The sequence below is a fragment of the Poecilia mexicana genome, unplaced genomic scaffold (assembly GCF_051168715.1).
Source record: "Poecilia mexicana isolate PSO_F unplaced genomic scaffold, ASM5116871v1 scaffold_22, whole genome shotgun sequence".
Taxonomy (NCBI): Eukaryota; Metazoa; Chordata; class Actinopteri; order Cyprinodontiformes; family Poeciliidae; genus Poecilia; species Poecilia mexicana.
Genome location: NW_028263391.1, coordinates 22,581,335 through 22,598,456, shown reverse-complemented (window position 1 = coordinate 22,598,456; position 17,122 = coordinate 22,581,335). Strand labels below are relative to the sequence as shown.

The following is a 17,122-nucleotide window of genomic DNA, read 5'->3' as shown; positions in this document are numbered from 1 at the left end:
TGGCCTCCTGCTGAAGTTTGTGTAAATGTTTCTGAGGGGGTCATGTGGTCCCAATCACCCACTCTGCCGTCCCCGTCACCTGTTGGAGATTCTTCTTGTCCTCTCCTCTCTTTCCACTTGTTATATTAAAGTTGTATTCTCCTAAAGTCAACTATTATCTTGTATTTAAGTCCAGGTTGTTATTATCACACCATGTGTCAGGTGCTGAACCTCCTCCCCATAGGCATTGTTGTCTTTAATTAGTCCTACAATGGTTGTGTTGTCAGCTGATTTTATGATTGTGTTAGGAGAGCAGTCATACAGAGAGCAGAGGACAGGGTGAAGAACACACCCCTGTGTTCAGAGTGAGACTGGAGGAAATGTACTTTCCCAACTTGACATTCTGGGGTTTGTTAAAGAGAAAGTCCAGGATCCAGGTGAACACTGTGTGTGTGGACAAAAACAGCATCCTCACGTAAGTGTTGCTGTTTTCCAGGTGTGTGAGGGCAACATTTCAGCCAGCCTCAGGTACGTTCGCTTCCAGCTGCTGCAGCCGTTTGTGTCAGGCTGAGGCGTAACTGAAGTGAGCTGCTCGGGTCTTTGAGGAGCATATAAACCTCATCGTCAACGCTTTGTCTGTGTGCAGCGCCTGACGCCTCAGTTCACTGCTTCTTGTTAAACACAGGAGCCGCCCTGGGCAGCATGTGTTAATAGACACTTAACAGACACCTGGGTTTGGGTCAGACGAGCAGACACCAGAGAGAACTGCTATGGCTGAATGTCTGAGGGTGTTTATTATTCCTCCAAACACTCCCAGCTCCCATAAACCTCAGGCTGTGTGACGTCACACAAGGAGGAACTGAACGACGTTGCTGAGCTTGCAACAGTAAGCAACAAAACAACAGTAGTGAAAGCAAGTAGACATTATATTCACAAACTTCAGTGTGCTTTTAACTGAATGTAAGGAGACGGAAAATCAAATACAATACATGGCTTTCAAATTTGAGAAGCTTGATATGCCTTTGTATTCAGCCCAATGTTTTACTTTTTGGGCTATGTGTAAAACATTATCTGTTGTGGCAAACAAATGTCCCTGAACCCACCATTACAATGGTGAAACACGATGGTGGCTGCAACATGCTGGAAGCAGGTCAGAGCTAAAGGGGAGATGAAATGAGCTAAATGCAGGAGACTCCTGAGAGGACTGAGGCTGGGATGGACAGCGGTCAGAGTCTAAACTTAAATCCAACTGAGAAGCTGTGGTAAAAGTTGAGAATTGTTGTGTAAAGACATTCTTCATCAAATCTGACTGAGCTTTTGCCTTTCTGAAAAGATGAACTGAAAAAAGTTGAGTTTTGAGATGTGTTGATATTCTAGAACAAAATGTGACTCTGCAAAGCATCAGGGATTAATGCAAACGGACACAAAGCTATTTTAACTATCTTCATGTGACAAAATATGAAAAAATATAAATTATGTTGGAAGGCACTACATTTTGACATCTAAAATTGCTTCAACATTTTAGGAACACAGGAAAGAAACGCACACATTCAGATCTCCAAAGTGGTGACCTATTCTCTTGCAAATGTCTTTTCTCCCATGATGCCTTTGCACTCTTGCGTTATAGCCTGCTGACCTCTGACCCCCTATTGTTAGGTTCCTTTTCAGTTCTTGTTTCCAAAGCAACCAGCTTGGAGGCAATGATGTCAACATGTCTGGATGTGTTTATAAAGCATTCTGCTTCATTGTCGCCCTTCTTGTCAGGTTATTGTGTCTCAGCCGGACATGTCACTTTTCATTAGGTCAGCATCATCAGTGGCCAAAGTCTCACTGTTTCAACACCAAAAATACTTCTGGATCCTTCTTTATGTTTTGAAAAGTAATTCTGTCAAACTCACTGGATACAAACATTTTGGTAACATGACAGCTGATTAGACTTTGATAACATAAGCTGAGAATCTGTACTTTCTGGTTATTTGTGATTATTGATAAAGATAAAGTTAGTAATTTTTCAAACAAACATGAACATTTAGTTTGTGAGAGAGACTGAAGCTTAAGGAACTGATCACAGCTTCAGATGAGCTCCGACAGGAGCAGCCAATAGGAGACAGTGGATGGACAGCTGAATCCTGTAACTACACCGGGGTTACCGCTGGCATAACACAATGCTGCCCTCTACAGGCAAAACAGCGCCACTATCTGCAAGATGGAAATATTTCCTTTTCTGGTCACAGTAAACACTGAGTTTCATTCAGATACATCAGATTTTTGTCCACATGGCATAAGGCACATATGCTGCTTTATCTGATTTTTAAGTAGTTTGTTAGATTTTTTTTGTTTTTTGAAAAATCAACAAGTTGATAATCATGTTAAGTTACAATTTTTCGATTTAAATCAATTTAATGAGATAAAATTTCAAAATCAAGTGTTTTAAATCTAAATAAATACAATGATTAAGTGGTGAAAACACATCACTGGGTGAGATCTAATGGAGGTCAAATGAAATCCTCAACACTTTCCCAGACTGTATCTCATCTGTTTTCTAAATTCCTTATATTACAGTATAACTTTTTGAGATCTTACAGCCAACTTTATGTTGTTAGAAATATTTTGTTTTAATATTTCAATTCTAAAGGTGTTACTGTCCATCAATCTAGGGCAGGGATAGAAAAGCTGAACTCAGCTTTCCAAAAAAAATCAGTTGAAATAAATTTATGTTTCAATTTATTGGGATGAACCTCTAATTTTAAAACACAGGATAACCTAATTTTAAGGTGTTTTGTTGAAATAAACTCACTCAGATGTAAACAAAGTATTTATTCAACAACTCCAAAACAGAACACACAATATAAAAAAAATAAGTGCTGCATGTCTTATAAAACAGTCAAAAAATCCTGAAAACATAGTATAAATACAAGTAGATTTATGTACAAATACCAAAAAAAAAAAATAATGCTCATTGGAAAAAAATGAATTCTACAAATCTTCAAATTATATCCTCTATTCTATTTACTAAAAACTCACACGCAAACACACCATGACACCCATTTACCAATCTGCCAAACACACAAGCACAATTTTCAAGTTTTGTTAGGACAGGACAGGTAGCTTATCTCTGCAGTATAGAGGGAAAGCCAAAAAATAATAAACTTCAGCAAAAAAATCAAATATTCAAATCTCTAGAACACTTACAAAAATAAAAATAATAATAATAATCATAATAATAATAATAATGAACCCCCAATCCCTCCTCACCTGTAACACAGGTGCTATTTTTAATTGATTTCAGATTATTTCCTTGGAAATACAATAATGGTCTTTAACTACTAAATACAGAAATATTTGATAACATCTGCAGTCAGAGTCAGATTAACAGGGGAGGTACCAGATTAGAATCAAAGCTGCCAAACCAGAGTCAGTGATTGCTTCTCAGCAGGGCCCATCATTTCCATCATCAAACAGTCGACACCGTTTGGCGCCGGACACATTCAGAACCCGGTGCTAAATGTCAAACAGGGAAAAGTGAAGCTGATGGGACAGAAACAACATGAGCACCTTTAAAATCAGATACAGTGGGTCCAATGTCTCTGCACAAATTTCACAGACATCTTTATAAGAACTGAGACAGAGGCTGGACTTCATCACAGCTTTTTGTGATACAGGTGAAAGGTTTTTTTTTTTTTTTTTTAAACACCTGAATCAGAACCCCGTGCAGCTACAGCTTACTTTTATCCAGTGATTAAATCCTGTAAAGCTGAACCAGATTTAAAGCTGACATAATACAAGACTGCCCCCTACAGGTCAAATCCTTGTAGGCTTTGGAGAAAAAGAAAACCCTGAGTTGGTCACAATGAACATGCATCACATTTTCTCCACATGAAATGGTATGCACCAAAAGCTGCTCCTCTTTTGACCTGATAGTTTCTAATCTCCTCAGCACAACCTGGAAATGTTCGTACAAACCCACAGACATCCCTGCATTTTACAACTCTGACTTCATGCCCGCTCAGTCGCGCCACAATTAGTCCAAATGGTTTTGACTGTAAAACCAACAATGGCTCTAAAGACATAAAAACAAGCAATGGCTTCATAGTGTAATATAATTTTCCCCAATCAGGCATTCCTTTAAATATTTCACACATTTTTTTTTTTAAATCATTGCCCCATCTCCCTCAGCTCTTCAGTAAATCTCCAAGATCGTAGGTGTCGAAGAAATCTGACACCCCTTCGCTGTCCTCCAGGCTCCAGAGGTAGTCGCTGTGGTCTAAAGGTGGAGAGAAGCTGACGAAGGGAGTGCTGGGGTCTGTGGTGAAGGAGGCGCCGGGCAGCTGGTCCTCTGTGATCTGGAGCAGACTGGGAGGCAAACCCAGCAGCCCCTCCACGTCGAGAAGAGAGGGAGCAGAGGCAGCAGCGGCTGAGGAGGGAGCTGAAGCTGGAGATGAAGTGGATATGCTCACTGCGAGGAAAACGGAGATAAAACGCAGGAAGCAAACGTGATGAGTCTCAGAACAAAGGAACTTTACTGAAAACCTGCAGATGAAATAAGTGATAAACCCTGATTTCTATATGAAGCTATGGCAGCTGCAGATGTCACAAGCTACGTTTCCAATGACCATATAGTGGAGCAATTCGACATTTGAAAATAAATTTGCTTAATGGAAAAACACATAAAAAAAAAGTTCTGCTTCTAGAATGAGGTGTTTTTTTTGGGCTGTGTCAAAATTGATTTAATTTCACAAAACTGCGACAGAAATGCACCACAAGTCACATGATCACCAACCGGAGGCTGCCATTGGGGCAAACCATGAAGACGACGACAGGAAGTAGTTGGAGAATGATGGCGCAGCTTTTTTAATGACTTACTGGGTGAACAAACTTATTCACATGTGATTTTAGTTGCATTTCTTTTATAATGAAAACATGCCAATTGCAAAATTTTTTGTGTTCGACATTAAAATATTGACAAAGTTTTGCATAATAACAGAAATACAACTACAGATTCAGAATGAACTGGTTAAAAAAAATTAAAATAAATCCTCATTTTACTCTACTAGCAAACTTTTATACTGGGGAAAAAAATAAACATCCACCCTTTGATTTAAAGACATTTGGGGAAATGATTGTTACCAGTTGAAACATTTTGGTAACAGAACCAAACAGTTCCTACTTTGGTTCTATAACATCTCAAGGTTGGGACCTTTCCTGGGCCTGTCAATAAAGTAGGGCTGAAACGATTCCTCGAATGATTCGAGTACTTCGATTACTAAAATTCCTCGAGGAAAATTTACCTGCCTCGAAGCTTCGTTAATTTATGTTTTATTAGTTAGCGCACTGTGTTCCGGCCGGGACTTCATTTGCGTTGCGCGGAGCTCTCACTTCCGCCTGAGTTGTTGACAAAAGCTAAGTCTCAGCGGCATAAAGTCCAGTCTTCAAGATTGGCCCGTGGGGATTTAATTGATTGATGATAATGCCCGACTTTTTATCGTTTTTGGGGAACCAATAAGCATCCTTAAAATGACTGGGGGAATGCCTGGAGTACGGCAGCATTTCTCCTCCGGGGCTGCTGGTTGAAAGCGAACGGCGGGAAGAGCGCTGAGGTGAGCGGATAGACTGAACAGGGCGGGCGGCTGAGTAGCTGATGCTTACCGTGTAAATGTAGCTTTACCGACGAACCGCACAATAAATTTCATATCCCGGTCTGCAGAAACGGGTGGCGGAGCGCATCGTACATTGCTGGTAGATGAGTTTCTGAGTGTGACCAGTGAAGGTGTCGTAAATATCCCGTATTGCTTCCCCCCGTGTTCGTCCCCCGGTCTAACGGTTCGTCAGTCCGCTGGTCTATTTCCTCCCCTCCATCTTACGTTCGTTCATTCGCCCTCTCCTCCCACTCCAGGCGGCATTTCCCGTATTTTCAAACCCAAAGCGTGACAGGTTAGGGGGCAAGGTGAGTTTAATTAATCTATTAAACTCACTGAAGATGAATACATAAACTAAAAGCTGGATTGTAGACATTTTTATAAGCATATTTATGAGCCTGCCTCTTTGTTATTAAATTCAATATAATTTCAGATTTTTCTATAACTTTTCTTCTGGTTAACTTAGAAAGTGAGCTATTATTGTTACAGGTTAGTTTTCTAAACTACAAAAAAGCAACTGTTAGGGATGCTCAAATATGAAAAATTGGACTGATAGTGATATCTGATAGTAACACCGGTATTATGCCAGATTTACCAATATTTCATTTTATAATTTTTTTTATCCGATTACTCGATTAATCGTAAGAATAATCGATAGATTACTCGATTACTAAAATATTCGTTTACAACAGCCCTACAATAAAGTTTACAATTGTCCCAGAAATTATTGAGATAAACAATAATATTGTCATTTTGAAACCATTTTAAACTAATAATAATAATAATAATAATAATAATAATAACAGCATAGAGCACTCCACACTGGAACTAGAAGACATTTTAAATATTCAAAATAAAAACACAACAACCAAAAATAATACATAAAAAGGAAATAAATATAAATATATAAAACTAATCACACACAGCTGAAATCATAAAATGGATTTTGAAGTCTCTGCAAACAAAATTACCTTTCAACAAACAATATTAATCATCAGACTGGACATTTTTGAGCTCATTTCAATTTATCATGCCATTAATTAATTAAATAATTGATTATTCCGACAGAACCAATCTTAGCATAATCTCTCTGGATCGTCCAGAATTCTGGACCCTTTTTCTGTCATCCGGTTTTCTGCAGGGTTTAAGTCTGAAGACTGAGAAGGTTGAGTTTCTGTCTGATTAATCACTTCTGAGTTGGTCTGGATGCTTTGAATGACAGACAGAAGAGTGACCACATTTTCTGGCAGAGTAAATCATTTTCTTGTTTAAAAATGCTGGCAAATCAAAACGTTACAAAGAGAATCAGGCCCATACATTTGTTTTGATGTTTGAAAGATGTGAATAGTGACACATAAAGCTGTCTACATCTGTCTGAATGAACCAGAATTATGTTAATATTTTGTCTGAAAATGGTCATTACGTCATTATCAAAGTTCAAGAGGAGCAGAAATGATGCCAGCACCCTGACCCACCTTCAACAGGCTCGTCTTTGACAGCCTGGCTCTGCGGCGTTCCCGTGGTCGTCACCGGTTTCTTCAGGTCTTCCTTCTTTGGGGTGACTGCGCTCTTAACAGGGCTGGCATCTTCAAGCCCTTCCTCAGGACACAGGTACACCTCTATAGGCCCATTCCTGCTCTTTAAATAGATCTGTAAAGAGCCCTGCTGCACGGAGACAAAGGAAAACCAACAACCAACGTTACATTTAAACCAACGTGCACACGCAGGACGGAGGTGGTTAGAGTCTCATATTCGGTCTCACCCCGGCAGTGTCTGGCACCTCCAGCTTGGTCTCAGCCGGAGCTTTGACTGCGATCACCGTCTGGTCTCGGAGGCTGCCGATGGAGCGGATGTCCTGGTACGTCACGTATCCCAGAGTGCAGCGGTGCGTCAAGGGCAACAGCAGCAGTAAAAGGTGAGTGTGTGCATGTGACTGGACACATATGATAAACATGATGGAGCTTTGTGGAAAGGATATCTCTGGCTGTCTTTGAACTCTGTGAGCTGTTTGAGCTGAGTGGTGCTGGACTGAATCAGGTCATCCAGAGACCGCTCCGCTCTCTCCAGATCCCCCAGCTCTCTCCTCAGAGCAAAGGCCTTTTCTCCTCCAGCAGCGCCGCCTTCAAAAACGTTCCCCATCCTGAAAAACACACACGTCTACTTTAACACATCCTAACAGACTGAAAAGTCAAACAGGATCAAAGTGTTTTATCCCTTCTTTTGTTTTTTTTGTGCTTCTTATGTTTCGTAAAGCACTTTGTGGTTTCTGACATGCAAAAAGGTGACATGTAAAGAAAGTTTACTTACTGTCTGATTAAATTACATTACTTCTAAAAACAGCTTGAATTCAGCTGAAGTTTTTTGTTCTGCTCTCATTTAAAACTGCTGGTACTGTAAATTATTTTTCCTGGCATCCATTTCAGTTGATGTTTCACAATGAGAAACAGAAACTTTGGTTTCAACAGAAAATCTCTGAGCCAGCCTGAAGCTCCACTTGTGCAAGAATCAATGGTGCAACATCACTTACAGTAACATCAGGCCAGTTAATGTCGACATGCATTTAGGTTTCACTTATTTTACAGAATAAGTAAGTAAAGCAGTTTTCCCCCATTGCAACCACAAACTTTTGTCACGTCACAAACTTGTGACGTGACAAAATGTTGAAAAGTTCAAGTTGCCTGAAGACTTTTGGACGACTGGATGTTAATGACACATTTCCACAACTACAAAAAAAACACACATTTTAGCTGCAGTGTACTTTTCAGCTCTGCATTCACACTCACAGCCACTGGATGTTGTTTTTGGACTTCTTTCGGATGAGCTGCACGCCTTCCAGGACGTTGGTGATGTCATAGATCCGCCGCTTCTGGACCTCCAGAACCTCAGTGGCCCAGTTAAGGTCCAGAACTCCATCAGCAGATTCTGCGATCAGTCCCACAAACTTCTTGGTCAGCAGGCCCAACGAAGTGTCGTACCGCGTCCGCTCGCCTGGAGACTTTGGAGCTTAAGGAATTCATATAAAATAATTACCATTTAGGAAACCAAATATGACATTTTCACCAGATCATTCAAACTTCTCCTAACTCATTTATGTCCATCATGTGATTATCAGTTCATTTTTAATTTAACTGATTGCTGATTTAGTCAACATGGAGCAATAAGGTGCTACATGAGGCTCATTCTGCAGTCTGGTTTGCACACAGGAAGTTTGGTTAATGATTAGTTCTGCATGCGAGTGAAACTTTCCTGCTTTGATCTGCTTAAAACACAAGCCAGTAAGAATAATAGGACATTATTCAATCCAAAAATTACACAAAAAATGGTCCAATGAACTGAACAAGTCTAGATGAACCTACTGCTGATGTAAGCAGCGCTCTGTCCTGATTTGCTCCATGAGGCTGACTCACTTCGTGGGCTTGGTAGTCCTGCTGCGACGCTGCATTTCCCTTTAGGTGTGCGAAACTCTGGCAGGTAAAGAGGGTCCTCCAGGTCCAGCTTCCTTTTCGCCTGCACAGAAAAGATTTTGTGCATGTTATAAAATAAAATTTAAAACAACAAAACTCTGGAAAAGTCGTCTCCGGACAAAAATGCCCCGTCCTAAACGTTTAAATACGTCTATTTGGGTTATTACAATGTAATGAGTAGATCTAGACCATGAAACAAATGCAAAGAAAAGGGACTAAATAGGGTTTTGTTAAGAGTCGTAAATGTGCCAACAGCCCTCAGGAACACCAACAAAGTGCTCCCCTCACACGTTCCCAAGCATGAAGTGGGGCCCATTGTGTGGAGGTCAGAAAGCTTTGGGGAGGGGTGACTGCTTCTTGACCCAGCTCCTCCTAAGTGCCAGCAGGTCTCTGGAATCCCTCACTGACCTCCCAGACTCTCGGCGAGCCCCGTCCCTCAGCCTGACGCTGCACAAACCCTCTGCTCACACACAGGATGCACAAACATGCCAAAGCATCTAGTTTCCATCAGAATCACACGTTTCTTTGGAGTAGATGTGCACCCATCAAACATTTCTTCAGATTCAGATTTTCTTTTCCAAATCAGCACTAAAGACTATAATTGTTGCTCAGCTAGCTGACTTTTAAACCTCATTCATACTCCCTAAGCTCTTTACTGTTCCCTCGACCACAAAGTCTGTGTGAAGAGAATGTCAAATATTAAGATTTTTTATTCCCAGTTTAGCCTTACCAACATTTAATTATATTTATAGTCTCACTGCTCTTTAACAGCAATTAAAAAATACTTACTATGTTTATATTTTTAAAATTTTATATAAGTTAAATTTAAGTTTAAGCTAACTTCAGTTTTAATAACTTATTTTTATTTTTTGGTCCTTTTCTACTATTTGTTACATTGCTCTGCTTCAAGCATCACCAGCTCACCATCATCACAAATTTGTCTTCCATCTTTCAAATAAATCTCATCTGTTGTTTTTCTTATGATCGTACTTTTCCTTCTTCAGTTCCTTCATTTTTTTCCTTTATAATTTGTTGTTTTTTTTTCCTATGTAAAGCCGTTGTGAATAAAAAGGCTCCAAAACAAAAGTATGTGGAAAATTTGCCTCTAAAATATTCAAAAGAAACGCAGTTTGGGAAGCTGACATGCTTTGGTACAATGTTACTTTGAACGTTATTGGCTGGTGTTTGCAAAGCTGATAATGAAGACTGGAGATATTATTTCTGTGGTAGTGTTAAGACAGTGTATTAATGCATATTAAGGTATATTTGTTGTTATGAACAACTGAAATACACAGTTATAAACATTTTGGATGGACAAATATTAAATGCAGGTTTATAACATTTGGAATATATTAACCAACAGTTACTGCACTCCAGTTTGTTGCAATGTGAAATTGCATTATATTGTGCTGCCCTAATTCATGCTACTAAATGTGCCAAATTGGATAAACTTTAACTGCCCTTACTGGCAACACAGACTCTGTGAGTTTAGTGACTGAGATGCTAGAGTTTGTGTTGAGTGGTAGGAAAAACCTGTAATGAAATTTTCAGTAAAAGTATCAAAATTGAATATTTTCCAGCTGTTCCTGTATTCGACCCGCTGGTCACTAATCAGAGTCAAACGGTTTGAATCGGATCGCTGAGTGATCACCTGGTGCATCTCTACTTTGTAATCTTAACCTCGACTAAACAGCTTTATTGGAGTATTACTTCTGAGCCACTCACAACAAAAGTGAAAGTGCAAAGAATCTCTCCTGAAAGATTCTTCTGTTGTGCAAATCGACAACAGCCTTAAAATGAGAATAAAGGAGACCAATAAACCTTCACTGTGGATGTGGAAGTGCGTCAATCAGTAATCATTGGCCCAGTCACACTGTGCAGCCTCACAGAAAACAGTAGTGACAGGACCAGTGAGGTGTGGGATTTCAGCTCAGTCCCTGAAACCACCAGTTAATCTGCTCCATCTGTCTGGGTCCTCACCTAACTGTTTACTCTCCCACCTAACTACCAACAACAAAGATCTCTTTGTCACCACAATACACACCAGGTGACTGATTTCGGTAGAACATTATTGCACAACATCTTTTTTCACATGTGACAGAATGTGAGTCCTCAACCACGTGTGGGCAGCTGTGCTCGTGTGAGAGATGAGACAACAGAACGCGCCGTTGTCCGAACGCGCTCCCTGACGTGTCCACCTGTCGCATGGCGACATCTGGAGCGGGACGGCCAGCCAAGGCGCCGCTGAAGGGTGACCTCAAATCCCTAAATCACACAGCCAGCCAGAACCAAACTAAACAACCCCAACAGGGCAGCAACCAGCAAAACCTTTATGTAAGATTGATGTAAGTTTGATACCATTCCTGGTTTCCTCCTGCTCAACCTGCTTGTTACTCTCTGTGTGAATCCAACCACACCAAGTTTTTAAAAAATGCAACAGTTCCAGTCAAAGACAGACATGCTGACGCGTTGTAGGAAAGGGACCAACGGTTTCACACTGCAGCTGTGAGAGTGTGCGCGTGTGTGCGTGTGTGTGTGCGTGTGTGTGTGTGTGTGTGTGTGTGTGTAAGGGTGGGGAAATTAGAGCCTCCTTTTTTGCATGAGGGATTTTTCTAGTGACTCGTCCCTATGACACACTTTACATTTCATGAGGGGGAAATGTGTTAGGTCAGTCCCTCATGCCTCGTTTCCAATGAGCAGGTCGGTATGAGCCGGTATGGACCGGTATGGGTCAGTGCGGTTCGGTTCACCAGCGGATTCAGGAGAGTGTTTCTACCGCCCAAATGGCTACCATAGCATCTCACTTGTGTGACGACAAATGTAACATACTGCTTACTTACCTCATGCTTGCACCAAGCCTGAGGGACATCCACTTTAAAAAAAGTGGATGACGCACCAGCAGCTCCACCCTAGCCGTACCGTACCATTGTCCTTTGGACCTACAGCTGAAGCGGGTCCTGGAATGGTGCGGTACAGGTCGGTTCTATAGGCTGTTTCTACACTGGAACCAGACCAACAGGTGTACCGAACTACACCAACCCGTGGCGTACCGCTCAGAACCGAGGTATTGGTTATCGTACCTGACAGAAAATACTGCATGTGGACTTACAGGAAAGCCACTTTAAATGTGCCTTTAGTTCTGGTTTGGACTTTTAAACCACAGCATGATGATCCTTCATACATTTCCAATGTTCTCTGGCCCGATATCACCACTAGGATCCAAACTTACATTGATCAGAGCCAGTTTTCTATTCCTAAATGAAGGCTAAAAGCAACAGAGCCTTTGCAGTAGCAGCCTCTCAAAACCACTTTCTTTGCCTAATTTTACAGTATATTTTTCTTTTTATCAACTTTATCTTATAACTTGACATATTTATCTTTGCCTCCTTTCTGTTGTTTTACCACAAGGCACTTTATCTTGAAAGTAACTATATAAATAAAATGCACTTACTTGTTTGACTTGTTTTATTGGCTCTGTTATCTCCTCGTTGAGTGATATATCTTCTGACGTATTTGCTATAACCTTACTCTAGAAACACCCAAGCACCGAGTTCCTGCTGCTGTTGTGAAATTCCCAAGCTAATCTAGTGAAGTGAAGGCCTCAAACCAACAAACCCAGTTGGTCAGGCTGCACAGGACTCAGATTCCAACTAATTCAGGGCGAGTTACAGTACGCCTGGAAATATCTACTACCTGTGTGGAGCCTCAAATGCCGGATAGCGGAAGAGGAATAAACCCTGCTGTTTATCGTCAACTTACTCTTAACAGGTAAAGGGTGAGTCGTCCCATTTGGGTTGCTAATGGGGGGAGGGGGGAAGGCTGCTTTGAAATGCAAAGCTCCCCCTACAGAGAGCAGAAAGCTCCAGGGCCAGGGCTTGCCTCAGGGTGTGGTAAAACAAAGCAAATGATCGGAAGAGCGCAAGCATACAGGTAGTGGGATGGTAAATGTCACACCCAGGCATCACTCTGAGTACGGGGTTAAGCACAGGGGCTCAAGGGAGGCAAGTCCCCATAACAAACCCCCTACTCTGAATTCTGCAGTTAAGTGGATGGCGAATGGACGCCCTTGAACTCTGAAAGGACCGAACACTGTAACACATTCACAGCATGTCACAACATTATCAACAGTCAACACACCCGGTTTAACCTCACGTGCTCACGATTACTCCAGTCAACATGAGTAATAAGTAAACCTGAGGTCTCTGCAGCTACAGGTGAAGGATTAAAAACCGACTCGCTCTTAAGAACAAGCTTTATGTCAGCTTCATGCAGCAGGACTGCTTTGCAGACACGTTTGCCTTGCTTTAGCATCCGGTTCACCTGCCCTGAAACTTAAAAAGCAGTGGTTATTCTGTTGTTTAAGTTAAAGGAAGTGAGCCGTGCACCAATAGGCAACATTTCCTGTAATCATCAACAACCATAAAAGCTGCAACATCAGAGACTCTGCGATCTCACAAAACTGTCTTTGAGAACAACAATAAAATATGTAATCTGCAACTGAATAATTTCTAAATTAACTAAGGCGTTTTATGTTTGAATACGTTTAACATCCATTTTAAGGAATGCACCATACAGGGTGATTAGTCAGGCCGTACCCCCATGAACAAGTCAGACATGTTTCGGTCCATGCCCCACCCAGAGCTACATGCCAAGGTGCTTTTCCCTCGACAAATAGTGTTTTCTCACTTTACTAAAGAGTGCAGAAGACCATTAAACAACAACAAAAACTATATTTAGATCCTTTAACCAGGAGAAGAATTAGACATCTTTTAATAATAACATTAAACTCTATACAATCATATTTGTGAACCCTATAAACTGATCATATGATTCAGGGCTTTGTAGCTTTGTCGTTTGAACTTTTTGGTTTTTTTGTTGTTGTATTAACATTTTTAAACATAACTGAATGCAATACGGCTTAACTTCAGAGCTGCACTTCTAATTTATAGCTGTGAAGAGGCTGATAATGCTTTTATTTTAAGTTTTAACTTTAAAAAAATGAAAATACTTTTTATTGTTACTGTTAATAAATACATCAACATATTGTGATACAAAGCTTAGTCCATGCAAGCTTAGTCAGGAACATAATGTGTGCAGACATTAGATCCGTGTCTCCCAGTTTCTGCGTGTGGATTATTGTGTGTCCACACGTCACATCCAGGGTTGGTTTAGATTAAAATATCTGTCACATGACCTGGTTCTAATATCGGATTAGAGAAGGAGGCGTAAAATTTCTGCACCGTGATGCACAAATCTAGGAACGCAGGCATACGATGAGCCAGGTGGTAGTTTGTCTCCCACTATCCTTATAATCCTCTTGTAGGGAATATTAGAGGAGGCAGGGGGGTTAAATGAGATGTAAAGAGCCTGCCCAAACTTTAACCCCTAACCCTGGTGGAGCACAAAATCTTACAGTCAAAAGCAGATATTATAATAATTATCATCAATATTTTTCCTATATTCCTTCAATGTGTTAACACACTGCTTTTATGTGCAGATTAAGGATGGGGCAGCTATATCAACGCATAAAAGTTCCACTGTAGAGTGATGCACTGTCCCCTCCCCCACCTGTTGCTGATCAATAGATAATAGTTCAGGTAAGGGTAAATGATTTGTACTTTTAATGACAGCCTAGAGAACACCAGTTTTCTCCACCTGGATGGGACACACAGTGGTGTAGCGCTCCTCCTTCCCCTACCTTTTGCTGCACACTGCTGATAAGCTGTCTGAAAAATGAATACAACACGTTTTCCTCAGTTACAAGAAAGACAAATGTGGCTCTTTGGAACTTTTTTCCCGTCATAAGAAACAATCAGAGAGGAAGAACTGTTTGAGGTAACCTTGATTTAAACAGAATAGTTGGAAAGAAGAGGAAAACTTCGTCAGCAGACAACGTGAGGCTCTACGTAAACAGACACCCTACATAATCAACCAGAGAATATCAGCTCATTCTACTTCAAATGTTACTCTATAAAACATTGAACAACAAAAGGACTAATTACACCTTTGCACCAAAATTATTAAAAACTACTACTTGAGGGAAGGTGACATGAACTTTTTGTGGTAGTGTTGTAATAAACAAAGTTATTTACTACTTATTTTTTGGTAACTGCATGTCTGTGTTTGCCTGACACGGCATTCATGGCTGCCCAAATAGAAATATTACTCTTGAAAAATATTTCTGTTTGAAATGGGCTTCTTCAAGACACAACTTGCTTCAAAAAGTGTGATTTATATCACTAACCTGCACACAGGAACTGCATTTAATCATATTTTTGAATTACTGATATCTATGAATGCTCCATGGAGCATCAACAGACACGGAGATATGAGAGAAATTTTTAGAAATAACATTTCCAGTCATGCTGTCAGTTTTTTTTTTCCTGTTGTCAATAACTGAAATTTAACGTAATAAAGCAAAATTCTGATAAACAATGCCCACCTCTACCAACACTACTAAATTTAAAGGTTTATTATTTGAATCTAAGTAACAAAAAATCTGATTTAGATAACACTATTAAGTAGCTTGGTATGCTTTTCTATTTCAAACAATAAAGATTATGTTAGATATTTTTGTTTTAGATCATTTAAATACAGCAAATGTGTGATATATCACCTCTAGGTAATCATACCATGGGAATCTCATTTCTGCCGTTTCCCAGTATGGAAACAGAAAAATGGCTTCCTCCAGGACAGCAGTTGTTCAGTTATGACCTCCACCAGCTTCAGTTGCATGAACAGGTTCTACAGGTTGTGTGGAGGCTAATGACTGGAGCAGATGGAGCAGCTGTCTCTGGGCAGAATCACCAAAATCAAGTGTTCAAAAACTGTTTTGGGTTCCAACACCCCCCTCTGCACTGTCTACGCATCACAGAGGGGGCCACTCATCCTACTTTTTCCACAAGAAAAGGGGCCCCAAATCCTACCAACAACCCCCCGCCCCCCTTTCCTCTTTCTCATCCAAAGCATCAATACAAGCAAGGCGTCTGGTCTCCTCCAGCTCCAGCTGGGTTACTGGTAGAAAGATGTCCCCGATCTTTACAGGAAAGAGAGCAAACATTCATGCACAGCAGCAGCGCAGCAGCATAGAGGCCCCTCTGTGGCTTATCGCGTCAGAACAGGGCGCCCAGCTTAAAACATGGATGCCAATGCAAATTAAGAATTATTCCTCCCACAGCAGCACTTATCAAACTGTAAGTAAAACATTGTGTTCGCGGAGAAAGTGCGAGTGCGTACCGGCAGGCGCCCGGAGGATGATCTGATGGGCTTCGCGTCTGGTCCGTGGGGGGTCGAGTACAGACTGTTGGCTCTTTGTTCGGCCGCTGTCGTGTTGCCGATCTGGGTGAAGTATCCGACCGGTACCGAGCTCATCGGCGGGCTGGACAGTCCGCTGCAGAACAGCTCGGTCTTCCCTCCGCCGCCGGACAAAACCTTCATCTTCTGCTGGGCGCAGGAGAGCCCCACGGCCGGCCGGGCCGGTGCGGGAGAGACGCCTCTCGGCATCCGCATCATTTTCCTGAGTAAACTAAATTTAACCGGATTGGTGCAGCGGAGGGAGAAGCTTGTCGTGAGCCGAGCACAGAAATGAAATGCTGAACAACACAATTAACCTACAGAATGATCAATATGAAACGTAAACATGCAGAATAAGCGTGATTTTTTATATTATTTGGATATTTAGATTGCACTCAATGTTATGATCCTTTGTTCTGCAGAATAGTTTAAAGAAAAGTTCCCTTACCAGTCAATAAAAGCGGCTCCCTAAATAAACAAACACATTTAATAATCCAGCAATAAAAAGGGGAACAAATGTTCTCAGGGTTCTGTGAGTTCGGATCCAGATTAGCGAGTCTGCCTCTGAATCGGAACCAATCCAAGCCTACTGTCCGTACAGCGCACAGCAGCACTCACCATACAACAGAAGAAGAGTCTTTTTAGCGCCAAACTCGATCCCGCGAAATTCAGATCTCCCGCGGTTAGATCTCGCCTCTGATTGGCTGGCGGCACGCTCGGCTTGTCACTTTTGTATAAAACAGTTGTGCA

At 41.2% G+C, this 17,122-nt stretch overlaps 1 protein-coding gene across 4 annotated transcripts; it reads right to left on the bottom strand.

The window, feature by feature from the left end:
• Window positions 1–2,781: 2,781 nt before the first annotated feature.
• On the bottom strand, window positions 2,782–17,051 carry e2f2 (E2F transcription factor 2). Of its 4 annotated transcripts, none has more exons than XM_088002632.1 (8): window positions 16,821–17,051; window positions 16,316–16,604; window positions 8,972–9,122; window positions 8,399–8,618; window positions 7,594–7,755; window positions 7,378–7,492; window positions 7,091–7,277; window positions 2,782–4,435 (listed from the first exon to the last, which is right to left on the bottom strand). In XM_088002632.1, exons 2-8 carry the CDS (start codon window positions 16,589–16,591, stop codon window positions 4,152–4,154), a joined length of 1,395 nt encoding a protein of 464 aa, XP_087858758.1. In that variant the 5' UTR covers window positions 16,592–16,604; window positions 16,821–17,051; the 3' UTR covers window positions 2,782–4,151. The 4 variants fall into 4 exon arrangements, with proteins under 4 accessions (XP_087858758.1, XP_014862616.2, XP_087858760.1 ...); XM_015007130.2 differs by having other exon boundaries at window positions 7,091–7,280; window positions 16,821–17,050; XM_088002634.1 differs by having other exon boundaries at window positions 9,023–9,122; window positions 16,821–17,048.
• Between the last annotated feature and the right edge of the window lie 71 nt (window positions 17,052–17,122).

Excerpts from the sequence above, each read along its gene's own strand:
- e2f2 (XM_015007130.2), bottom strand. The coding sequence starts at position 16,591 with ATGATGCGGATGCCGAGAGGCGTCTCTCCCGCACCGGCCCGGCCGGCC. Across the intron at positions 7,756-8,398 it reads AAAAACAACATCCAGTGGCT|GATGGGGAACGTTTTTGAAG; the intron begins GTGAGTGTGAAT and ends TGTGTTTTTCAG. Across the intron at positions 4,436-7,090 it reads CAAAGACGAGCCTGTTGAAG|TGAGCATATCCACTTCATCT; the intron begins GTGGGTCAGGGT and ends TTTTCCTCGCAG.